At 34.3% G+C, this 20,551-nt stretch overlaps 1 protein-coding gene across 2 annotated transcripts in view; it reads left to right on the top strand.

The window, feature by feature from the left end:
• Positions 1–20,551, top strand: part of SMYD3 (SET and MYND domain containing 3) — a 768,831-nt gene that overhangs the window by 207,799 nt on the left and 540,481 nt on the right. Inside the window, exons 2-4 of one of the 2 annotated variants that reach the window (XM_054694959.1) lie at positions 8,564–8,671; positions 11,882–11,939; positions 13,833–13,969. In XM_054694959.1, the coding sequence (XP_054550934.1) occupies positions 8,564–8,671; positions 11,882–11,939; positions 13,833–13,969 (303 nt within the window). The remainder of the gene's footprint in view (positions 1–8,563; positions 8,672–11,881; positions 11,940–13,832; positions 13,970–20,551) is intronic. The other variant, XM_054694961.1, reaches the window with a different exon arrangement.

Raw genomic sequence — 20,551 nt, 5'->3', positions numbered from 1 at the left:
GCACTGCAGAGGCTGTGGACAGCTACACAGTGCAGCACTCAACCCCCTGTGCCACCAGGGAGGCCCTGATTGGTAGTTTCTAAGTAATGCTCAATGTTTACTTGCCGTACATTTCAGCAGTTCCACTCCTAGGTAGAATTATATGTGTGCGTGTGCACACATGTGTGCAAACACACACACACTATGCTATTCAGCAATAAAAAGGAAGAAAGTACTGGTATACATAGCTACATTAGTAAATATAAGAAATAGTTTACTGAGAGAAAAACAAAAAGTAGTGTTGTGATAGAATAGACAAAACTAATTTACAGTGATAGAAATCAGATCACTGGTAGCCAGGAATAGAGCAGTTGAATGTAACAGCACAAACTCTTGGGAGTTTATCTTAATTTTAGTGTTGGTTAATGAATGTGTTTATATATTGCACATTCTTTTCAAGAATATAACACATATATATATATGTCAAAGTTCACGAAACTATATTTTTAAAATGGGTACATTTTATTATAAGTTATATAAAAACAAATTTAATATATTAGTAAATGCAGAGCCATGAAACATGCATTTCTTTCTTTGTAATAAACTGATCACAATCTTTAAGCCCCTCAAAGAGGAAGACTGCTGTTTGAGGAAACCATTATGGGAAGACCAAATAGAAATTTAATGCTTGCATCAGAGTCTGGATCAGAGATATTTTTAGCATCATATTCTACCAGATTCTCCATTTTATATAACACTCTAGTATTTACTCAAAATCATGCCCATAAATAGGTGTTTTGCAACTCTTTGCCATACAGACTTTTAGTTACATCTCCTTGTTTCAGCCACTTTTCAATCTTAATTCTCTCTCTAACCTTAACCTTTGATTCTATATCCTCATTGCATTTCTGCTTGGCATATTGGCTCCCCTCTCAGAAAAGGCTTGGAATATATCTCCCCTTTTATCATCTTCTCTTCCCTATTTCTCAGCCTCTTATGCTCTGCTTTCTGATGTACAGAAATGAGGGTAAGCCTCTCATTTATTAATGGCCCATCTACTTCACTTTGGGAGTTAAAAACTTGGTAATTTTTTTGTGTTGGGGGAGTAAAATGCTTGTGCCTCTCTGCCATGTTGAATCAGAATCCCGAGTTGACATTTTGACTAACCTGACTTGGAAGTTACTTTGCAAGAAGATTAGAAGCCTTGAGAAGAGAATGGTAAATTTTGTTCTTTTTGCTAAAATATAGCAACTTGGTCATTCTATCTTGTGTTAGTTGTGCATGCAACTGTTTTCTGTAAAAGGCCAGATAGTATTTTAGGCTTCACGAACCATAGGATTTCTGTTATAAAAACTCAATTCTGTTGTTATAGTATGAAACAAGTGAGTGTAAGTTTAAGGATATAGCTTGTTTCAACAAAACTTTACAAGGACAGGTGCCAAAATGGATTTGACCTGAACCCTACACTAGATGATTATTGACTTACTTTGGGACATTAATGTTGTTATTACTTCAGATTTTATCGTTCATCAATGACCAGGACATTGTAATTCCCATTTTTGTAAGAAGCTTTTTTTTTTTTTCCTGTTAACTTCATGCCTGTGACCATCTTCCTGCTTCACTCCATCCTTAACATTTAACCCTATCTGTCTAATTTGACAAAGGCTCATAGGAAGGCACTCTTATTCCACATTTGATACAGTAAGCCTTTATAGTGATAAGTATAACATCTATTACTTGGTCTCTAGAATGTTCTAAGGAGATTTTATGCAAGATTTTAATCAATACCTGTCAGTCAACTGTAACTGTTAGACAACCTGCTTAGATTTCCAGTTTTCTTTTTCCAAGTTCCAGCTTTTCAAATCTTCATGTGTCTGTCAACCTGTAACTCAGTATTGGGCTGCATTTGAGGCATAAAGAAGGAGCTATTATTTATTTGCTATTAAGCAGTCTGTTTTCATTCTTGCAAGTTGCATGCCAACTCAACTATCCTAAGTTGATAGTTGAGATTCAACATTGATTCCATGTTCCATCGTTTGAACCACTGTGAGTGGTTTATGAATATGTGATTAAAAAATAACAAACACTACTTCAAATAGCTGTTCAGTTAATGGTGGTCACTAATTACAAATTAAATTTTTGAATAAGCTGGCTTAAGTAACTCATTTTCTTTTTTACACATTTTAAGCCAGTTTCTTCATTCTTAGTGCCTTCAAGACTAAGCTCTATGTAAGCCTAACATGGGACAGTTACAAGCCCATTTTGACATAATTCATGTATTTGTTCGGACTGGGTTTCACAGAATCATAAGTTTTATCACTGATCACAGCCTTAGAGATCATTGATGATCTAATACTTATACAGAATAAATTTCTTGTGAGCCAAGGTTATAAATTAGATGTGTTTTACCTAAACCAGACTCAAAATGTGTTGCCTCTTCCCTATTCCATCCACAAAAAAATAAGCTGCCCTAAATGAGTATTTATTGCAACCAGTATCCAATGTTTAGCAATATTTAATTGGGTTACTGAACTGTAATGATTGTGTCATAGGAGAGGAAATGTTATAATAGTGTGTTATTTTATGTAAGAAAGAAAAAATAAATTGATTTTCTCTTTCTATTATAATATCTTATCAAATCCTTCCTTTCATAATGAAACAAGACCATCTCAGGCTGGGCAAAAGAGAATGTTAGGGATTTACTATCCTTTCTTCAGTTTTGATAGTTTTAATTTCAAATAATCAACGATAACTATGTTATAAATTACATCTCCTAAATGGTGCTCATTTTAGAATAAATCGTCAGGTATGCACTGAACAACTGTTACATGTAAGATGCACAGAATGGTAGTACCTTTATTTGAGAAAACCAGGAATAACAAAGCTAAAGTAATAGAACAGTTTACTGAATGAACCATAGCATTACAAAATATTTTACAAAATAATTCAATGAACCATTTTGTAAAATTTGAAAATACTTAAACTATTCTTGAGTTACAACCAGAATTTCCAAAATAAAGAGTTCAAATTGTGTCTGTTAAACACTTTGGCTTTCTTTCATATAAAAATGTTTCTCCCTGAACCATAATTACAGATATAGAAAGATAATTCCTTTTACTTCTAAATATAATGGACACTCGTGTAGAAAATTCAAACTATTGGAAAGGTAGAAGGAGAAATACAAAAACAGCCTTTTAGTTCAGGACAAGCTGGAAAAATTATTACCAATTGTTCAATATTTTAAATAACTGAAGAGTGTTGTTAAACTCATTCTGTACATCGTTTGAATTTATTAGAATTAATTAAATTGTAAATATTATTTCTGTGCCAACAGTATACATATAAAAAATCTTTATATTCATTACAAAACACCCATCAGAAAGATTAGAGCAACTTACAGTTTTACCAGCAAGGGCGTAGAATGATACTTCTCCACACCCTAGATACTTCTACATGATGTTACTCTCATTCACCTGCTAAACTGATGGGTCACCTATATTACCTTGTCTGTTAGCATTTCTTTGATTACTGGTGTGGTTTGTGTTTTTGTTTATTGGTTTTTCTTTTTAACCATGAATTTTCTATTTGTGTCCTTTAACTCTTTTTTTCTTTTAGTATTGAAATATTCATCCTTTCCTAAAATTATTTTTAAGACTTTCTTATATATTGAAGATGTTTAACACTATGCGTGTTTTAGATTTTGTTTTCCTGGTTTGTCCTTTATCTTTCAACCTTGTTTATGGTATTAGGTTTTCCTAGATCTCTGGTTTTCAGTTCCCTCAGACCCATCCTACCTTGCTATGACAAATATTTTGTTGCCCTTTCCACAAAGGGCAACATTTTGAAATGAAATTCCATAGATAGTAAAAGTCTACCTAGTTACATATTTTTAAACTTCAGTATCAGTATAATGCCATAACTGAAATATAAAGGAGAAAGAAAATTAAAACAACTTAAAACAGGGTCCTCCCTGGTGGTCTAGGGGTTAAGTCTCAGTACTATCACCACTATGGCCTGAGTTCAATCCCCAGCCAGGGACCTAACCCACATATGGCGCAGCAGACCTCTCCTGTCTTGCCTGCTGCTCTCCTCAGCAGTGTATTTCAGTAAATCTGTCTGGTCTTCTCCGCACTCTGTCTCTGGTGAATCTTCTCATCCTCTGCACCTCTCTTTGGCCTACACCACAGTTCTTCTACACACACACACAGAAAAAAAATATTAAAAAAAAAAACAAAACAACTTACAACACAGTATCTATTTTAGTATGTAAATGCTCAGGTGTGATTAGACTAGGAGACATAATTAAGGTCATATACTTTTATTTATACAGAGTTAGTATGAGAAGTAAATAAAATTGCAGATCATAAGATTTGTTGTACTGGGAACTTCAAGTGATATTGCCTTCGGTGATATAATTTATGAAATATTTTAAATAAGTAGCTGAAGTATTTTTTTAATGCAGTCTTCTCTTGATTTACTTAGAAAACTTAGTGCTATTAAGACTTTGTAAGGGCCTCCCCGGAGGCGCAGCAGTTGAGCGCTGGGTTGTGAAGCTGCCCGCGGCCTCTGCGGCGCCGGTTCGATCCCTGGCTGCTCCCCAGCCACCGCAGGAGGGTCCCACATGGCGCGCAGACCTCTCCTGCCGCCCGCTGCTCCCTCAGCAGTGTACTTAGGTCCTTCTGCCTGCTCTGCTCCCCGCTCTGGCTCTGGTGAATTCTCTCACCCTCCCGTGCTTCTGACTGTACCAAGTGCATGTATAAACAAAACAAACAAACAAACAAACAAATAAATAAAACATGCCTCTAGAAAATTAAAAAAAAAAAGAAACAAAAAAAAAGACTTTGTAAAAGCATTCTGGTTTTAGATATAAAAGGGAGTTTAGTTTTAGGCTTAGATAATTATAAACATATTTATCGCCCTCATAGAATGTCTGATAGGATATTTGTCAGTAATGTTGGATTTGGAACAGTTCTTCGCTGTATGGACTGTTCTATACAGGATGTCTGGCATCTTTTTTCTGGGTGTTCCCCAAGCATTGTGACAAACAAAAGTACCCATATAACTTTCCCAAATAACTTCTAAGATTGGGATTACCCTGAGAAGCACTGGTTTAGTCAATTAGCTTATGTTCTAAATCATTATGTTATGTATAATCTAAAAATGAAATGGAATAAATTCTGAAGTTATTTTGAGTCATCCATGTCCAGATACATGGAATTGAATCATAGACATCTTCATTTATTTTTGTTCACATCTAACACTCTTCTCCCATTGTCTTTGCTTCTTAAAGCAATATTTTAATTTCCTTTATCTCACATGCTAATTTGTGGTTATTGTTAATTTTCAATTACAAGAACAGAAAACACTACAGCTAGTATTATGAACAAAATCTTAATTACATTCTGTATTTGCAGTTGTGGAAGAGAATAGAAAAAAGTAAATCAAGAAGGTTGCTTTTGAATAACTGGCAAGTATATATAATATGTCCTTGTGATCTAGGCCAAGGTTAAAATTTGTTGAATGACAGTAATACCTAATTTTTTTTGCATCATTGTCAAATTTTGCTTCAAAGTCCAGTGCAGTTGCTTAAAAGATTTCTCTGTAAACCTTGTTAATGGAATGCTTGCATTAATGAGCCTTATAGTAATATGTGATGGGTAAAGCTGAATGATTGATCATAACAATTAATATTTTAAAAACATGGTTTTTAATATCATGGTAAGAAATAAAGATAAAGTGTGTTGTCTGAATTTTTCTTGTAATCTAAGAATATCTTTAAGAAGTATTTTGTATAGTTTCTAATTGCTATTGAGAAAGAAGAGCTGAATGTTAATTTTGTTAGAAATCTAAAATCTTTTTTGATGGGAATTCTCTAAATTTGGATTTTTAATTATATAGGTCAATTGGTTCATTATCTAGGGGTTCATTTTGTAGATACATCACTCTGATCTACAAGGAGACTGAACTTGCAAAACTGAAGGTTTTAACAAAGGAGCTGTGGATGAACACTTATAGTTGGGACAAGCATTGATTAAAATCTGCTCTCAAGATCTTTTGGTCCAAATCATTTCTGCCTTATTTTACTGGGTGCAATTCTATTGTAGATGGATACTTACGCAGTTTAAAATACAGCCAAAGGCTTTCTTTGTTTACACAGGTTTACACAGGCAGTCCATCTGTTGTCTCTATCAGGCTTCTCAACTTTTACTACCAAATGAAAACTCCTCCACCAAAGTTATGGTTCTCTCTTCAATAAGTAGTCAAATATATATCACTCTAATTTTCTCTCAGTGCAAATGTGGATTTGTGTGCTTAACCCACTTTCATTCAAAGACTGGAGGGAGGAAAAGGTACATAGGTATCTGAGTTAGTGGATACCAGCCTATCTAAAATATGATGGGATCAGGGGAGACTCTATGTTAAATAATTTATATACATTTCTATATGTAGACCTTTATTTAACTTTTAGTAAGCTAAATATTTTTGGATTCTCTAAGCAGTGTTTCTCAAACTTACTTAACAATGGAGTCATGCAGTTTTTAAGCCTATCTCTCTCTCTCTCTCTCTCTCTCTCTCTCTCTCTCTATATATATATATATATATATATATATATATGTACTTCTTATTGCCAATCAAGTCAAGTCCTCTGAACAATAAAAACATTTCTTTCAAGGAGTTATATTTTAATATTATACCTTAAGTGAGCACAGACAATTGAAATCACAATATGAAAAGCTATTATACTTGTAAACTATTGTTGAGGACATTGTTCAGTATGTGGATTAATACCGTGAATAAATCCCTCCTGTGATTTAATACTTGGTAAAGCTATGTGTCTTTCTTTTCTGTCAGATGGGAATTATAGAAGCCATTATGTTTTCTTTTTTGCCTTGCCTGTAAGGCAACTCAAATAAATGTAATGTATAAACATTGCAATTACTTAGCTCTCATGTTTTGCATACTAAGAATTTTTATTCTCCCTATTATGTTTAGGTCATTTGGTAGTTAGATCCCAGCTCTTGAGCCTTTCTTTTTTCATCTTTAATATAAAGATGATAATGACCATTCAGTTTATTGTGAAATTCAAATGAAATGTTCTCTTTTAATTACTTAGTTCTGTTTCTGACATGCTGTAGAATGCTAAGTAAATGCTAGAGGACTTTTTTTTTCATGATTTTAACATTTTTTGTTTCTAATTTTACAACCTTATTTCATACACATCTTTGAAGGAACTCAGTCTGGTTTAGAATTTTGTGAAGTATAAATACTGAAAGAAATTATGAATATCACATTAAGAAGAGCATTGGCAGAGTGAATGGGAAGGAATGAAACGAAGCAACCTTGAATAGAAGTGATGCATTCCTCATGAACTTTGTCTCCAAGATAATAGCTGCAAAATGGCCAAGTCTTCACCCAACACCTTGACGGGAGCAGTCTTTCTGAGCAACATGCTACCTTGAACTTGAATCTGAGTCACAGTTTCAATGTAACTGTAGTACTTTTGAAATTTTCTTTTGTGGTTCCCATTTATGCTGTAAGTGGAAAAGAGCAAGTTCCCCTTAAGGGACTTTTATAGACCTAGATATAGGGAATCTTTTTTTTTTCTTTTTTAAATAATTTCTGAAATTAGAATGAGTGGGGACATTGGGTTTTTCAGTGTGAAACTATGGAGCTTCTGACTTTCAGTTAGATTAGAATATTGTAGCAATATTCTACTCACCAGGGCTAAACATTAGATGCTTTGGGGTTTTTTTTTTTTACATAAAGAAATAGACCCATGTAAGGGAGCCATATTATTTCTGACCCTAGACTCAGGATAGAATATCCTTCCCTTTACTTTGCTCATCTCTAGTGTTGTAAGATTTGTGACTGGCTCACTAGTGTTTTTCAGCCACACCACCATATTAGTATCATTAAGGGCTAAGTGATCATATAATTTATCATCCAAACTAGACACTTTTCCATAATAAAAAAAGCCGCCATTAATAATTGACCCAGGACAACAAATATAAGCCCAAGCAAACTGGATATTGAATCATTTTAGCTAATAATCTCTTTCTATGATGGCCCCCAAAACACAAAGCTTTCATTTTTTTGGTATGTTCGTCCTCCTGCTGTTTCTGTAGTTGTGATAGTGGCACAAAAATTCAGGTTATCTGTCCTGTTTTGATTTTCCTGAGCCATATGTTTTATTTTCTAATTTGGAATGATATTTTCTTTTTGTATTCAAAAAACTGTCTATTTTTGAATCCTCATCAGATAAAAGACTATATTATAAATTATTAAGTAAGCCATAATGATTCTTTCTTTGGACTCTATCAGCCAGGTAATAGCCAAGGGGCAATTAAAGGACAGAGGTGAATCTGCAGCTCTTAATGTCCATGCCTGATAATTGCATACTTGGCAAAAATTGAATCCTAGGTCATTAACAGTGTTAGAATATTGCTTTCATTTTCTATTTTGCAGTTATATTTAGGCTGTTGGAATTAAATTAACGTTGATGACTCTCAATGTTCAAAACCTATGTAAATGACCGTTAAATTTTTATGTCTCATATGATTTGTCCCCACTCTTGTCTCAACAGAAAAAAGCTTGGCAGGACCACAAGCGGGAATGCAAATGCCTTAAAAACTGCAAACCCAGATATCCTCCAGACTCTGTCCGACTTCTTGGCAGAGTTGTTGTCAAACTTGTGAGTATAAAACTTGTGAAATATGTTTGCGTTTTAATTTAACAAAAGCATTTTCAGTTGCATGTATGCTTATATTTAAGGACGAATTTAACCTATGTTAAATTAAGGTAGAAGGTGGATTCTTCCAGGGAGCATCTTAAAACAAAAATTTGCTGTTTTCTTTTTAAGCACAGCAGCAGTGGCAGTGGTGAAGTGCATAGTCCCCCTTTGAGTACCCCATGATTTCTTGGGTGTAGAGATGTCAGGCCTATATTTGGGGTATGGGATGTTAGTAATCTTTGTTACATTGCATTTATTTTCTACTGTGACACACAGTAGAAATGCACTGGACAAGTATATAATTTTTGGTTACCTCTTCAAATGAGATTTTAATTAGTTGATAATTGATCTCACATTGAAGATAACTTATCGTTTTTCTTTTTTTTATAACTAAGATTCATTGAAATCGTTTCTTTAGTCCTTTTCCCTTCTCTGCCAATATATCTAGTAGATTCTGTGAAATCCATCTGGTGACACCTTTCAAAAATTTTTTTTTGCCAGACTTTTGCATGATTATCTGTTTCTCAAATTATCTCAAACTCCAGTCTGTCTTGTCCTGTGTTTATTAACTTTTTTTTTAACTATAAATTTAAATGGAGAACTTTCAGAATATAAAACTATGGTTATACACCTAAAACTAATACAACATTATATGTCAATCATATTTTATTAATACCAGTGGATTTGGAATACCAGAAGGGTATTATTTGTTATTTGTTTAGTCCAAAGACTAACATCTGTCATTATGTTTATTGCTATTTTAAAATGCATGTATTGTATTGAACTTGAAAATGCAAATTTATTTCAAACATTAATACATTTAGATCAACCTTGTCAATATGCATTTACTTAATTACCTGAATGTTAAAAGTATAGTTACTATTATACTTGATTCTGGGCTTTCTTCTTTTACTTATTAATACTGAAAATATAGAGAACCACTTGTAGAGCAGAAATAGGTTGCTTCAGGGTCATCAGAGGTGCTAGTTCTGTCCCCACCTCTGACCTACTGAATCAGAATCTAATACAGAATGAGGATTATAATAATAACTCCCTTCTATTGAGCATTTACTATTTCTAGGCCTTCTGCTAATTTCTTTTTATTTAATATTTTATTTTATATAATTCTTACATCATTTTTCATTTTTGCACAATGAATGGATTTTCATTTTGGTTATATTCCCCGTACAATTGCACTCCCCCCCTTATTTTGACCCTAATCCTTCCTCTCCCCACACACCCCCCCCCCAACCCTGTAGTGTGTCTCTGGTTTATAGTTGCTTGTTGATTTTGATTTTTACTTTGTATTAATTAGTCGTTTTCCTGGTCCCTTATTTAGGTTTTCTAAATTCCTGCTGTGAGTGAGAGCATCCGGTATTTTTCTTTTTCTTTCTGACTTATTTCACTGAGCATGATCCCTTTCTAGCTCCATCCATGTTGCTGCAAACTGCATGTGTTTATCTTTGTTGATTGCTGAGTAATATTGCATTGTGTATATGTACCACATCTTCTTGATCCAGTCATCTATTTTTGGGCATTTGGGTTGTTTTCATAGCTTAGCTATTGCAAATAGTGCTGCTATAAACATAGGGGTGCAGGTGCCCTTTGGAATTACTGTTTCTGTGTCCTTTGGGTAAATACCTAGGAGTGGAATTGCTGGATCATATGGAAGCTCTATGTTTAGTGGGTCAAGAAATCTCCACACAGCTCTCCATAGTGGTTGGACCAGTTTGCACTCCCACCAGCAGTGCAGGAGAGTTCCTTTTTCTCCACAACCTCGCCAACATTTGTTGTTACTAGTTTTTTTAGTATGTGCCATTCCCACCAGTGTAAGATGGTATTTCCTTGTAGTTTTGATTTGCATTTCCCTGATTACAAGTGATGTTGAACATTTTTTCATATGCCTGTTGGCCATTTGCATTTCCTCTTTGGAGAAGTTTTTTTTTTTTAAAGATTTATTTATTTATTTATTTTTTTATACAAGCACTGGGTACAGTCAGAAGCACGGGAGGTTGAGAGAATTCACCAGAGCCAGAGCGGGGAGCAGAGCAGGTAGAAGGACTGAAGTACACTGCTGAGGGAAGCAGTGGGCGGCAGGAGAGGTCTGCGCGCCATGTGGGACGCTCCTCCGGTGGCCTGGGAGCAGCCAGGGATCAAACTGGCGTTGCAGAGGCTGCGGGCAGCTTCATAACCCAGTGCTCAACCGCTGCGCCACCAGGGAGGCCCTCTTCTGCCCATTTTTGACTGGATTATTTTCTTTGTTTTTGTTGAGTCTCATCAGCTCTTTGTAGATTTTTGTGATCAGTCCTTTATCATTAGTGTTGCGTGCAAAAATTTTCTCCTAGTCGGTGGGATTTCTCTTTGTTTTGGTTATTGTCTCTTTTGCTGTGCAGAAGTTCTTTAATTTGATGTAGTCCCAGCTGTTTATCTTTGCCTTCACTATCACTGCTTTGGGTGATGTGTCTGTAAAGATGTCTTTGAGGTCCTTCTGCTAATTTCTGTACATAATATAACTCATTTAAACTGACGAATAGTCCAATAGATCAGTTGCTACTCCTCCTCCTATGTTTTAGATAAGAGATTGATTTCTCTGGACTCAAGCTTAAGTACCTTCCCCAAGATTCCACAGTTTATAATAAATTATTAATTTTAATAACAAATAATACAATTTTTTCAGTGATACAAGTTTGTTGGTAGAACTGAGGGAAAAATGAAAACTTTTATAAAAAAGTTTTTTTTTTTTGAAATTGAACTGTTGAGTTTAGTTATAAGTTTGATTTTATTTTAAAATTGTTACTGACTGGGCTCTGGGATGGGAATAAAGTGGGGGGAGGGCTCAGTGGTCTGTGTTGAAGGACTACAGGTGCTTTGGTGGTGGGTGTGATATGGTGACATACCTGAGGAGGTGTGAACCTATTCCCCTAAACCATATATAGTTAAGCAATGCTGCATCAATAAAACAAACAAAAATACAAATAAAAAATCCAAATTTTCTATAGCTAGGCTAGGCACTAAACAAATACATAAAAATAAAATTGCTAGTGATTAAATTATTCACTCTGAGAAGGTCATATAGAAAATTACCTTTTTGTAGAATTCTATTTAAATATCTATTTAAATACCTAAAAACACTCAAATATTATTTTTGGTGTTTTCCCCTGTACTTCATAGATGGAAGGAACACCCTCTGAATCGGAGAAACTTTACTCGTTTTATGATCTGGAATCAAGTAAGTGATTTTCTAACAGCATCTGAAAAATATTTCTGCCATTTATTTGCTAAGCAGGTAAAATGTTTTATTTTTAGCTGTGTTTTCTACTTCTTTATTAGTCAAGGCAAATCTAATACAACTTTTCATGGTTTTACATATGACTGACACATGAACTTTTCTCAGGGTAGCTTTGTCATATACGAGCTTATAAAGCGTCATAAAGGTTTGTCAGACAGGCAGGGAGAAGTCCAGTTGACAGAGTAACTTTTCTTGTGTTTCTCCATCCCATCTCCCTTTCTTTGCCCTTCCCCCTTTTTTTTGAATGTCAAGGAAGTGATTTCAGGGTGCTTCCTGTGAACCTTTAGGTTCACTGGTCCTTTAAGCATTTTTTTTTTTAAAGATTTATTTATTTATGCATACAAGAGCTGTGGTACAGGCCCGAGATGCGGGGGGCGGGGTGGGAGGTGAGAGGATCCACCAGAGACAGACTGGGGAACAGGACAGGCAGACTGACTGACATACACTGCTGAGGGGAGCAGCGGGCGAGACAGGAGAGGTCTGCCTCTCCATGTGGCTTTCTCCCTGGCAGGCCGGGGATCGAACTCATGCTGCATAGGTTTTGGATTGCTTCATAGTGCGGTGCTTAACCCCTTGTGCCACCAGGGAAGCCCCGGTCCTTTAAATATTAAGGAAAGTAGGAAGTACAGTTGATAGGCCCCCTGACTGCACTGGATGTTCCCCTAAGCTACCAAGGCAGTGACCAGGCTACTTAAGAAGACTGAAAACTTTCCAGATCTGAATGTTTAGTCAGTGTTGGGCTTTTTTTTCTTTATTGAGGGTATAAATGGCTTCAACCCAAAACCAGCTCCTACACTGCATTTGCTACTTAATTTAATGTTTCAGGTTGGAGACAAGAAGAAAATCTTGTACAGATTTATGGTTATAGGCTCCTAAGTGCCAATGATAATGAATTATTATTTAAGAAATCATTGCCTTAATTGTTCTGTTGAACAAATAATTTAAAGAAAATATGTAGACCTGACACCAGCAACAGTTACATTATAGTTCAACCTGATACATAGTTTCTAGTTGTAATACAGAACTAATTAGTCATTTTTTCTTAGTATATTACTGTAGGTAATTAACATCTCTTTCTGTGAGTTTTATTATTAACATTAGCCCTGCTCAGTAGCAGTGTCAGACATGCTGTCTTAAGTTAAATGCTCTCAAACATTATTAATTGAATTCTGCACTCTTAGCCTTAACATCCCTTTGTGATATAAATTAAAGTGAGTTTTTAGAGGGGTAGTATTGATTTTGGAACCTTCTCCTTCTGTTTGAACACAGCACTGTAATGTGCTTATCCAATCCAAACTGGAAATAATTTGAGATTTTTTTTGTTGATCCATGTTTTCTTCTTTATGTACTTTCTGTAGGACACATTTTACTTATTTGAATTTTAGCCAAACCTTTTAGTTCTCACTTTCTGTTTTTCTTTCTTTGAGATTTTATTGTTCTGTAGTCATAACCTTGTTATAAATTGTTTCATGGAAAAGTCTGTTTTAATTCATTCATAAGAATTTATGATGGTTTGAACATGCATAGAGGGTGAGGTAGAAAATCTATAACACACATCTTTACTGATTTTGGTTTTAATACTTATTCATTTGTATGTGTATTTATTTTGTTTTGATAGGTGTTTGAGCTTATACATGAAGTTTGGCAGAGTTTAATTAATAACGTATATATCATTATATGTAGTTTTCAGAAAATAAAAAGATACATACTTGCTCCCTGTCAGAATGGAATCTCAGGCAGGGAATATCTGATTTAACAGTTATCAGTGAGCACCTGAAAATTATCCATTAAAGGTTCATTTTTGATTGTACCATTTATTATTTTTTTAAAAAGATATTAACAAACTGACCGAGGATAAGAAAGAGGGCCTCCGGCAACTGGCAATGACATTTCAGCATTTCATGAGAGAAGAAATACAGGATGCTTCTCAGCTGCCGCCTTCCTTTGACATTTTTGAAGCCTTTGCTAAAGTAAGTGTTGAGTTTGGTTTCTTTACTAATGTTATAAATCAAATCTTTATTCCATATTATTGTTGATCCATGAAAATTTAGGACCCTTCCTACTTATTTTTTATTATTTTTTTAAATTTATTTATTTATTTTTTTGTGGGACCCTCGCCGGTGCCTGGGGAACGAACCAGCGCTGCAGAGGCTGCAGGCAGCCCCGCAGCCCAGCGCTCAACCGTTGCGCCACCAGGAGAGGCCCACCCTTCCTACTTATATCATTCCTACCTTAATGAATAGAGAATTAGAAAATGTATTGCTTCTATTGAAAAGGGTATTTTCATGTTTTTTTTTTAATCAATATTTTTATTAATGGGTGTGGTATAATTGTCAGCTTTCAAAGATTATTCTCAAAAGAAAGGTATGTTTTATTTTCTCTGAAGAAAATAGCATGTTCTGTTCTTTCCTACTAAAGGTTTAAAGTTTGCCATTGCACTCATTTTGTGTGGTGGTGATTTTTTAGTGATAGAGCCTGTCTTTGAAGAGAAAAATTTATTTGACTCTATTTCTTGATAAATTCTAAGTAATTTTAAAGTAAATTCTAAGTTAAGTGAAAATATAACTATCTTTGATTTTAAAGTATTAATAATTGCCTTAAAACCCATGTAAATGTCTTACATCACCCTCATTTTAGAAGGTATCAAAAACAAGTTTATTTTAATATTTCATTGTGATCTTCATAGTGACTTCCTGAAGTGGTCTTTTTAAAAATGATTATAGTCATTTTTTCACTCACATTTCGCTCACTTCCTCCACTTTCTTAGCACTAGTATTAGTCTCCTACTCTTTACTCCCACTAAAAACACATGAATAGTAATAGACAACCGGAGTTTAATTATAGGAATTTGTTGTATAAGCATATCTTCCCCACTTTTGAATTTGTTGCCTGGCTATAAAAATTAAGTACCATGAGGAATAGAAAAGAGAAATTTTTCAAAGGGAGGGTATCAAAGAGGATTTCACATAGGACATAGAAATTAATGGCATGAATTTCAGAAGAGGAAATGTGTTGGGCAATAGTTGTAGACAATGCTGTAGAAATGCTGGTAAGATGAGAGAGTGCTGACTCATCTAACCCCCTGAGCTGCGAAACTGCATTGGTCTCGCCTCCTCTGGAGAAGATTTGAAAAAGTAGCTACAAGCGCAATATGTTTCTTATATTTAGTGATTATAATAAGAATTTGAATAAAAGCTTGATGTGTAAAATGTTTTACATTGTGCTAACAGAACACTAATGAAGATAGTGGTACTTCTAGAATTCCTATAGAGGGCGCTGCAGGGTGATGATCTGGATGGATGAAGAAACGGGAGTGATTTGCAAATAGAGCTATGCAAAATTTTTAAATTTTTCATCATTTGTTACTGGTGGGTACTGATGGATGGAAATAAAAATATAAGGTGCAAATAAAGTGGTGGCTGCTACTGGCTATAGAGAAGGTAGCCAAAGAGAATGAGAGGAACTGAAGGTATTTGTTAGTGATGGCACAAGAGACATGCCATTATTTATATGTTCATGAACAATGAGACCAAATTTGTCTGCTGGCTTTTGTCATATTTTTTAAGGAAGAAAAAATTATTATCTCCATTTTTACAAGCTCCTCTCCTTACTACCCCATGCTTTTTTTTTCCTTTCCACTTCTCCCTTCAAACAAAATTAGGTTTGAAGTGGATTTATCTGGACATGACAACTGCTGTGTTTCTATCTACTGCCTCGGTTATATACATTTGCTTGAAATATAGAAAATGTGCATCCTCTTGCTCCTTCCAATATAAACTTTAAAAGGTGAGAAAATTATGATTAAAGTGAGGTCACATTTTAAACGGGAGGTTGAATAGGATGATGGTCAAGTTGCTTCCTCAGCTAATAAATGAAATTCTCTTAAACTCAATTTCTTCATTCCCTCACCAGGAATACTAATATCTACTTCACAGTAAAAGTGAGTGTGTTCTTAGAGTAACACACATTATTAATTTCCACTATTGCTGCCACCACCTCACAGCTTTGTTTGTGTCTGAATATAGTGTTTTATGTCTCTCTGTGCTATTGGACACGAGAGTGCCATCTGCACTTGTGTAAACCAGTCAGATGGTTGCTCACACTTGCGCCCAGTTTTGGTGTCTCTTAGCATGCTGAGAATTACCTACCTTGTTGAGAAAAAATGTTGCTACAACTGGCTTGGTTTCAGCCCATAGCTATACAGATATCATTTACTATTCCCTGCATTCATAGCAGCTCCATGATTTCCAAGTCGTTCTTGGGCTTTTGTGTAGGAATTATAGTAGTTGCTTCCTATTGTGAATGAAATGTTTCTCACACATGTATTTTCAAAGGATGGAATTAAAATATAAGAGTCCTTTTGTTGTCATGTTATAATTCACTAAAATGACATGGAATGTATGGTAGTTCTCAATTCTGTCCCTCAAAATATACATTGCTAATTATTGGTAATGTTTAGTCACAGCCTAAACTTAATGTCAGTAGACCTGGTTTTGAGCTTGTTTTCTGCACATGTAATAGATTTTTTGAAGATTACTATACAGGTTCTAGAAAAATACTCTTAATTTTGGGGGGACTTAAAATTTCCTTTTCTCAAAATGCATTTGGCAAACTGATTAGAAATATGATAAGAGCTAAACAATAAAGTAGAAAATGGACTAGTTGTCTAAAAAATTCTCAAAGACAGAGAATAAATTGGAAGCAAGAAGAATATAAGTGACCTTTCTGACCACAAAGCATATGCCATTGTTAGTGTTTCCAGAGCTCTGCAAAGTACTTTTTATTTTGTAATATTGTACAACTGCCGCAGAATTTTTTGATTATGAATTCCACATCTGTTTGAAAAGATTCCCAACTTTTCTTTCAAACAAAACAAGTGGTTGTATGTTTTTTTTTATTCTTTAGGATACATATGTGACCCCCAGAACTTGCGTTTATAAACTCTAATTTTGAATGCTAGTAGTGGCAGCTAGTTTCACAGCATAGACTGTGGTTGTGTTGATTTGAAAGTGAGAATTTTAGAAGGCAGTTTTTTGTACCTAATTTTTACATTCAGTTTCATTCTGAGTAAATTCTTTTTTATTTGAGAATTCTTTTTTATTGGTGAAGAATGTGTAAAACAAGAATCGTGCTAATTCATAATGTAAGAAGAAATTCTAATTTAATATTTTTGATTGAGATGTTAGAAATAAGATGTAAGAAAACAATGATGTTACATTCAAGATTATGTAACTTGCATTTGGCTAGTACTTGCCATTAGACTTAGAATAGTAATAAATAATCTATGTGATATTCTGCCATAACCTCATAATTTTAATAAAGTGTATGAATCAGTATGGAGGAAAATTACTAAATAGTTCCCTTTTATCCTTTTTACCCAGTGAAAAATGATATGCCTCAGTAAAAAGCAAGAAAAAATTGTTCATGATCTATGTTGCTTTACATCTTAAATTTTCAGTTCTGTTTGCCCTCTCATTTTGGATATACTGGTGCTTTGTTACTTCAGTGTTATGAGGCTAATTTGTGGAAAAAAATATTACCTCTTGTGTCCTGAAAGGTCAGGAGTATGTGTTTGTGGTAGCTACTGAGGGTCTCAAGTTCATATAGGACCAAGTATTAGAGTCTGTTTGTTGATCAGCTCAGTTGGGTTTCACTGCCGTAGCATGCTGTAATGTAGTAAAGAAAGCAATCTTTTGAATTAATAAAGTGATGAATTATCTAATTACAAAGTTGATGTGAAATGGCAGTATGATAACTTTGACTGCATTACTAAATGATCTCAGTGACTGATCAGATGTGCCTGTGTTCCATTAAGGAAAAATATGCCATTAAATATTTAATACTAAAAGCGAGCAAACACACCAGGATTGCTAACTTCCAGTCACCACGGTGCATGTATCACACATTTGGAGGTAGCTGCTAGATGAGGCATTTCTCTTGTCACTTAGAACAGCTGCTAGAAGACTTAGTTATTGGGATTATACCTCTCTCTGGTTTTAAGTAAAGCAGGCAAACAGCCAAGACACTTAACGGTATGCAGATCTGGGCATTCTAATTATAAAATGCTGATGCCTTTATGATTTATGTTTTTTCTTTATTATAATAGATTGAATTTATGAGAGAATAAGAGACAATTATTCTCAAAAATATTTTTCCAAGTAAAGTGACATTTGTAGGACACTTGGGCTTTCAAAACAGAGCAAGTCATGTGTTTTTAATGGTGGTATTTGTTTGTAATATTCTTCATTTTTAGCCATCCAGTTAATATTTCTCTTCATTTATGTGTAAATAACGTGATGAGTTAGTGAATGTTTATCACAGTTAAAGACCAGATGCCAGCTGACTTTTGAAGTTGGGAATGATAATTAGTTAATACTTAATCAGCATTTTTAGCTTATACCTGTGTTGCTGAAGGTTAATTGCTTATGTATGTTTAGTGCTTAAAATAAAACTGTTGCTGGATAAACATGTTTGCCAAGCCTTATTGCCTTATCTGTGTGTTAAACTCACCACTAATTTAAAGGTAATATTTTTAAAATGACAATATGTCATCGTGAAGTGACAGAAGTTACTTTCATTGTCTTGGCCTTTTTTTTAGTAGCAAAACCTCTAGTAGCAAAAATCTAAACAGGCATACTATCTCCATACTAAGGTGTGATTATCATAAAGTCAGGAATTGCATTTTATTTATTTTGAGTTAGTACAATCGTCATGATATTTAGCAGCTCTTTAATCAGTGACCGAATGAAATATAATGTAAAGTCTAAGGGCAAAATCTATAATGTAAGAAGAAGATCTGGAGCAAAAACTCTCAGAACTTGAGTGATATAGCCAAAAATATTTCTACTAGAAAATTTTATCCTTACATTTCAATTCAAGGCAAAGTAACAAAATATGATATTTGTATTTTTTTTTAAAAAAAAACAAAGAATGTCAGTTTAAGTCTGTAAGACATTAAGAAACAAAATACCCATTTTATTCTATTTCTATTGTACATTTTTACTATTATATTATGAATTAGAGGAGGACCTCTCATGGGAGGAAAAAAACCCAAATATACTTTACATGTATACTATTAATAGTAGTGAAAATTTGTGATAAACTGATATATTAAATTTTATAACTGGCAGAAACAAAATTATGTTTTGATATATTTTACACTCGATCTTAGCCAAAAGGCCGAGAAGCGATGTTTTTGATATATTTTATATATTGCTATTTGATATGGCAGATGAGGTGACTTGGTATATTATCAAGGTCAACAAGTGAATTTGGGGATGACATCTTTAAGCCAGATTTTTGAGAAAAGGTATCCTCATTAAGACAGAACATAACTTCACTACTACCTGCAAGGGTTAGTTTTGAGTAAATTTTTTATTTTCTGTATCTAGTATTACATGCTTAAGGAAAAACAATTAGATAAATAAATGATCCTTTATAAAGCCTGAGGAAGAATGAACAGAATACTTACACTAGGCAAGCTGATTATGAATCAATATCTGGAAGAGTTTCATCATTAGGAGTCAATTAAGAGTGTCTCAGGCTGCTCTCGCACAGGGTGAGTTTCATTTCAGATTAGACTCACAGGTCAGAGGAGTTATCTCTGTAAGCGTAAGAGACCTAGGTGGTATGTGTTCCTTGAGTGTGGTACTCATGGTACATCATGGAAGGATATGGAATATCTTCCCCACCCTCTTTATCCATACCTTTCTTATTTTTAAAGTTTCCACTCAAATCTTTGGTAAAATCTACGTGAGTAGGATTGATCTTTCCCAGTTGTAAAATCAGTTGTCAGTGGTATTTTCTATGACACCTACTTGGCAACTATGAATAACCTTTTTATTAATTAAATGTTTTCATTTTTTGTGTTCCCATTATATTGTAAACTTTCTGAGATTGGGGGTCATGTCACCCAAATTATTCTTCAAACCATATAATTTTAGGGCTAAAAAGATCATAGAAGCTTTCTAGTTCCATAAGAGGAACTGGAACTTTCCCACTTCCTCTCTTATCCCTTTTCCCACACCACATTAGTTGTGGCTCAGATAAGGTTAAGTAGTCACCTAGTGGTTGAACAAATGTGGTTTTTTGACCCCCAAATGCTCAAGAACTAGCTTCTGAGTTGAAGTAAAAATGCAATTCAATAAACAGAAACTTTATTAGCAACTTTTCAGCAATACCTATTCTGGATGGAGATATATATATATATATATATATGTTTATATGTATATGTGTATATATGTATATATAAATTTTTAAATTTATTTTTTCTTTTTAAGTAATTAATTTTTCCCCTTACGTTGTTGTAGTCCCCAGAGTACTCCTGCCACCGTATCACCTGCGAACCATCATATTCATTGTGTTCCTCTCCCTTCTTTTGACCCCCCTCCCTCCCAGATAGTTTTACTGCTTTGAGATGTAATCGGCATATAACATTGTGTAAGTTTAAGATGTATTATGTGATGATTTGATATATCTATATACAGCAAAATGATTACAACGGTAGGTTTAACTAACACTTCCAATTATGTCACATAATTAACATTTCCTTT

Source organism: Talpa occidentalis, unplaced genomic scaffold (assembly GCF_014898055.3).
Source record: "Talpa occidentalis isolate TD23 unplaced genomic scaffold, MPIMG_talOcc4v2.1 talOcc4.14, whole genome shotgun sequence".
In the NCBI taxonomy this organism is placed as follows: Eukaryota; Metazoa; Chordata; class Mammalia; order Eulipotyphla; family Talpidae; genus Talpa; species Talpa occidentalis.
Note: the sequence above shows the minus strand (reverse complement) of the source record. Positions and strands in the feature narration are given on the sequence as shown.